This window comes from Apis dorsata, unplaced genomic scaffold (assembly GCF_000469605.1).
Source record: "Apis dorsata unplaced genomic scaffold, Apis dorsata 1.3 scaffold_292, whole genome shotgun sequence".
Classification (NCBI taxonomy): domain Eukaryota; kingdom Metazoa; phylum Arthropoda; class Insecta; order Hymenoptera; family Apidae; genus Apis; species Apis dorsata.
Window position 1 is genome coordinate 125 of NW_006263567.1, and position 5,460 is coordinate 5,584.

The 5,460-nt window shown below is 41.6% G+C and overlaps 1 protein-coding gene across 1 annotated transcript in view; it reads left to right on the top strand.

Moving 5' to 3' along the window:
* Positions 1 to 892: 892 nt before the first annotated feature.
* The window catches only part of LOC102680479 (complexin), an 18,199-nt gene continuing 13,631 nt past the window's right edge, over positions 893 to 5,460 (top strand). The window contains exon 1 of the mRNA XM_031511135.1: positions 893 to 1,058. Coding sequence (XP_031366995.1) covers positions 1,014 to 1,058 — 45 coding nt within the window. The 5' untranslated portion in view covers positions 893 to 1,013. The remainder of the gene's footprint in view (positions 1,059 to 5,460) is intronic.

The following is a 5,460-nucleotide window of genomic DNA, read 5'->3' on the forward strand; positions in this document are numbered from 1 at the left end:
CCCTCCCCTCGGATCCACCCTCGTTAGGAGCGGTTGAACGAGTAATAGGCAAGCAACTCTCTGCGAATCCGCTTAATCTTTCGGTAAACTAATAAAACTTCGTTAAGGCCGTCCAACCTCCCCCTCCGAGTGAAACGCCACCGATTTCTTCCCCTTCTTCTCTTTCCCGTTCTTTCACCTGTTCGATCTTGTCAATGATCGTGAACGTGAATTCGAGGGAGATTAATTTCAAAATTCGCTTCTCGAGAAGAGTTTTCCTAAAAAAAGAAGTGTGTTCGAAACTCTTCGATCGATTAATAAAAAATTTCTTTTATTACGAACTTAACTTTTAAACAAAAATCATCTATGGATTTGATTTTTATTATACAGAGAATGAAACTCTGCGAAATATCTATAAAATATTCTTTTTCGAATATTTTAAATAACACGTTAAAATATCCGTGAGCTTGTCTTTAATATTGGCCTCATAGATGGAAAGAAAGGTAATCTAAGCTTTTCGAAAAGCGAAATTATTTTCGTGGCAAGTTTGACGAGCACCGGTCGTCAGCGATAGCTTACAAACTCGGAGGGAATATTCGAGGCAGAGCTGTACAGAGCTGATTTACAATGTTTGCTCCCAAGAGTAAACCGTTAGTTACCCGTCGCCTATTATCCCGATGGTTTGCTTATAACCGAAATGGAAGGAGGGTTAAATTACCATCGGGCGAAGCGGAGCGAAGAATCCCTTCTTTTTTTTTTTTTTTTCCTTTTTATATCGCAAGCTCGAATCTTAGCTTAATCACGCTAAAACTAATTATCCTGTTCCCGGGGCGAAAGACGAAGGGAGGGAGGGGGGGAGGTAATAGAGGTGGAACTGCGATAAGTAAACGCGTCGTGTTTCTTTTGTTTCGACAGGAGCCGTTGGTGGCGAAGGCGGAGACGAAGATGACAAGGAGAAGGAAGAGGAGGCCGAGAGAGAGAGGCAAGAAGCCATCAGGGAGGCTGAGGAGCGAAGGAAGGAGAAACACCGCAAAATGGAAGAGGAACGGGAGAAGATGCGACAGGAAATCAGGGACAAGGTGAGAGATAAGCTCCTCTTCTCTTTTTCCTTTCTTTTTCACTTTTTCCTTTTGCCAGTTTTTTATTTTCTCTTTCTCGGTGAAAGAGCGCGCGTGGAAGGGAAATCAACTTCTCGAGAATTATGCGTCGACCGTTAATCCCATTTCTGCCTTACGAATTCGAAAAAAAAGGAGAGGGGGCTTTCGTCGAGATAAAAGGGAGGAATCTTCTTGGAGAAGAATCTACGTTTCGACGCGTCTTATGATCGCGAGATACGGCGAAAAGCACGTTTCGATAAAACGTTCGCTTCTTTTTCTCTTTCGCAGTCCGAGTTCCAACGACTTTTGAAAATTCTCCCTTCTCGTTTTCGAGTTTATCTCGATTCACTCGGCGGATAATTAAATCTATTTACGGGTGAATCTCGTTAATGTTGTTCGATAATTTGTCGGACAACGTATTAATCAGTTCGAACTTGTTCGAAAGAAGGGAAGAAGGTTAATTAATTGTGATTTTGAAATTCAAATTTTGCGCGATAGTTCCATTTCCGCGAAAGTGGAGTTAACACACAAACGCGTTTCCCTCCTCCCCCGATCGTGAACGATGATTAAACGAGAAAGGAAGCGAAGAAGCCTCGCGAAACCGATCCGCAACCCCTTTTGACAGGTTCAAAGAAAGCCGATTCGGAATACCGAATGAACCAACGATTGGGGGAAGCCCTATGAAGGGTGAAACGCCTCGGAATCAAAAGTATCGTGTGCTTATTTGCAAATGTGCGCCCGGAATTTCGAGCTACGCGTGTGGGTATATCGAGTGCCTTCCGATTTCACGCTCGAAAAATTTCAAAGATTCGATGCCTGCCGCTGTCTAAAAAAAGGGCACGTTAAAGATACTTCTCCTCCGTATCGTTTTCGATATCACGAGACTTCCATTGATCTGAAACCAATCAGATAATTGGACAATTTATCGATCTTTAAAATAAATTAGAAATCGAAGAAGATAAGATAAAACGTGAACCGATATCGTTAGAATAGTCGATATATCGATTTATTGTTTCATAACTCTCTTATTAAAGGAAGAGATTTTAACTTTCGTTATCGTTGAAAGAACGATTTTCGAACGATCCTTGAATACTCGCATCGTCGAACGAATTTTTTAGTTATTTTATATCGTTTCGAAGAGGATCGAAAGAAGCCTAATATATAAAAATTTCCCCAAAAAAAAAGGAGAGAGAGAAGTACAACATTTTCGTTCGAAAATGTTCCCTTTCCACGAGTGAAAATTTTCAATTACGAGTTTCATTTTCGCTCTCGATTCTTCGCACACGGAATCCCACCGCCTACCAAACATCCTCCTCGTTGCATTCTTCGAGGACAAAGGATTCTCTCTCTCTCTCTCTTTCTCTCTCGGTTCCCGGGACGGCGAGATACACGGGGATATCTTTAGGGCGTGTTTTCACGCCTGGCTGGAAATAGGAAACACCTGGCTTCGTTTGTCGATGGATTTCCACGGATTTTGTCTCGAATCTAACCGCAACCTATATTTGTCAGAACGGATATCATTCTTCCTTCGACGAGCGTTAGATCGCTCCTCTCTGCTCTCCTCTCTTCCTGATTACCATTAAGAATGTCGTTCACCGGGTTGAAGAGCGCTTATCGACTTCCCTCGGCTTGTATAACAGATTTCGTAATATCATAATTCGAGCAGACGTCGACGAGATTAATTCCACCTCCTCTCCTCGGCTCATGGCCCAAGATTTAATATATTTTATTATTATCACCTCCCCACGGAGGATTTATGCCACCAATCGACGAACCATCAAAGATTATCGCGTGGTAACCGTAATTGTCGTCAGTCAAATCTCACCCTTGCCTGTCTTCTCCTCTCCAACAGGGTGAAAAATCAACCCACGCCCGCGCCTTCGTTGCTTTATTATTGCGATCCATTTCTTTCTCTCTCTCTTTCTCTCTCTCTCTCTCTCTCCTCCAGTTTTTTAAACGCCTCCAGTTCGTTTCTTCTTTGACAATTTCCATCCGCGTTGCCGTTTCTGAAACGTAAACAAATGGATAAATTCAATCGCAAACAAGAAAATCGAAGCTCCAATTCGAGTCGTACATTCTCCTTTTATCGAGGGGAAAAATGTTGGATCAAACGGTTGGACAAAGCGGTGGACCTGGCTCGGTGTACCTCGATAATTCGCCGCGTCAATGCGAAATTGGATCAATTATCTAACGAAGCCGATTTCATAATTCGAGCCGGATCGAGTATGGATCGGGCTCTCGTATTTTGGTCGCAATCACGCTAATTAGTCGTGACCGGTCGATGATACGTAACCGTTTGATCAACGAGAACCATTGTTCACGGCTGTCCCGCGGTTTCGTAATCGTCCTCGATAATGGCGCTAACGAATAATCCTCGGACCGTGATTATTTTCATCGCGCGCGCGTTTCACAGAGCTGTGCAAACTTTCACAGGCGAATTGGCCGGGACCAATTTCGAGCGCGAGCAACGATAATGGCGGCCCGTTCTCGCCAAAAACAACGCGCCATATTTAAATTTTTCGTTTTTTTCGCGATTTAACGAGTTTATCTCACTCTCAACGCCAAAACATTTTTCCCAGAAAAATGCATACACGATTGGATATTTACCATCCAAGAGAGAAGAAAAAATATCGAGAGGGGACGAAAATCGCCAATTTTCGACGAATGTTTCGTAATCGAGTAATTTCCAAGCCAATTTTGAAATATCCTACATTTGTTTTATTAGAGAGAGAAAGGATTCGATAATTTGAGAAATATATTTGCGTATTACATTCATTTTTTAAAATTTTATGTCTCTTCAAGATCCTCTCCTTAATCGAAATCGCAACGAAAGAAACGATCTCCTCTATCTATCAAAAAAAATTCTATCAAGGATCGTCAAAATGCGACGAGCGAGATTCCAAAGGATCTCGCTAAATTAATCCAGATTTCCTAAGAGAAAAAAAAAAAAAAAAAAGTAGGGCGGATAATACCTAGAAGGATTAATTTATCAATTCGCAAGGGGAGGAGAAGGGATTTCACGATTACCGTGTAAATAAGGGGAAACAGACGGAGGGAGGAAAGAGGGGAATAATTATTCGTCCGACAAGAAGACGTTAATCCAGCGAACGCCACCGAAAAGATAAATTGCCCGAGATGGGCGAGTTTTCGTGGCCACCACTCGTTTCCACGTGTGTACGTCTGCGTACGTACGAGGAACGGCTTAAAATGCAAATTTGATTACGAACCGGCACCGTGACCACGTTCCCTGCTCGTAGCCTGCTCCTCTTACACCGTCCACGTGTATCCGTACACGTTTCGAGTATACGACGAGTTTGTACGGCGAGAAAAGTGTACGAAGAAGGGGAGAGGGGGATTGGAGAGTTGTTTATTGCGTTTAACGAATATACTGAAGCGAGAGACAATTTCCGCGTACGCAGAGACGCGAAGAAAGAATTAAGATGGGAAAATTTATTTATTTGTTTATTTATTTCTCGCTGAAATCGAAAGAAGGGACGATGATAAAATATATAATAAAATGGAGTAATGCGATCTTAAGTAGTGCAAGAAAAAAAGAAAAAGAAATTAATCGAATAAAAATGGAACAATCTATTATTTTACTACATAAAATTTATCGAACAAAAATTACAAAAGTTATTATTCGATTCAAAAATTGGAATGGAAAATTTTCGTTCATATCTAAAATTGATCTATATCAATTATAAAGGAAATACGCATACCGTGATACGCAAAATCGTGAGAATCGTCGATCAGAGATTCAAGGAAGGAGAAGATACGGTTAAAAGGAGGGCATCGTCGTGGAAGAAAAAAAATAAATTCTCCTTTCAACCATTTGGCAAACTGTTGGCAGCGTATTCACGTGACGAATGTATTGGTCGTGAGCTAACTTCTCGTGGACGGGTAGTGGTCCTTTGCGAAACATTCACGAGCGTACCGTGAAACGGAATTGTTTATCGCGGAACGTATAACAAAGCTGGTCATTGTTGTTCGCAAGTTCCGGTTCAAAGCAAACTCGATCCTTTCTTTCTTGTTTTTTGCGGTGCACGAGAAAAAGCACGAGCACTGGTTTGCCGGAAAGAAAGAAGGAATAAATATTAGAACTCGTATAAAAAACTTTGTCCAAACTTTGTTTTCGTGCGAGATAAAGCGATTCGCGAAACGTTATGGAAAATCATAAAACTGGAAACTAGTAGCGAGAGAGGACGAATGTATCGAGAAAGAGAGAGAGAGAAAGAAAAGATAATTTGTGAGCGTTTTCGCGAGGAACCATCGCACAATGCACCCAGTGTTCGAAAAGTTTCTCCGACACGGCCGATTTACCGGGAAACAAACGAGAGGGAATGGAGAAAAAAAAGAAAAAAAAAAAAAAAAAGAAAAAAAAGAG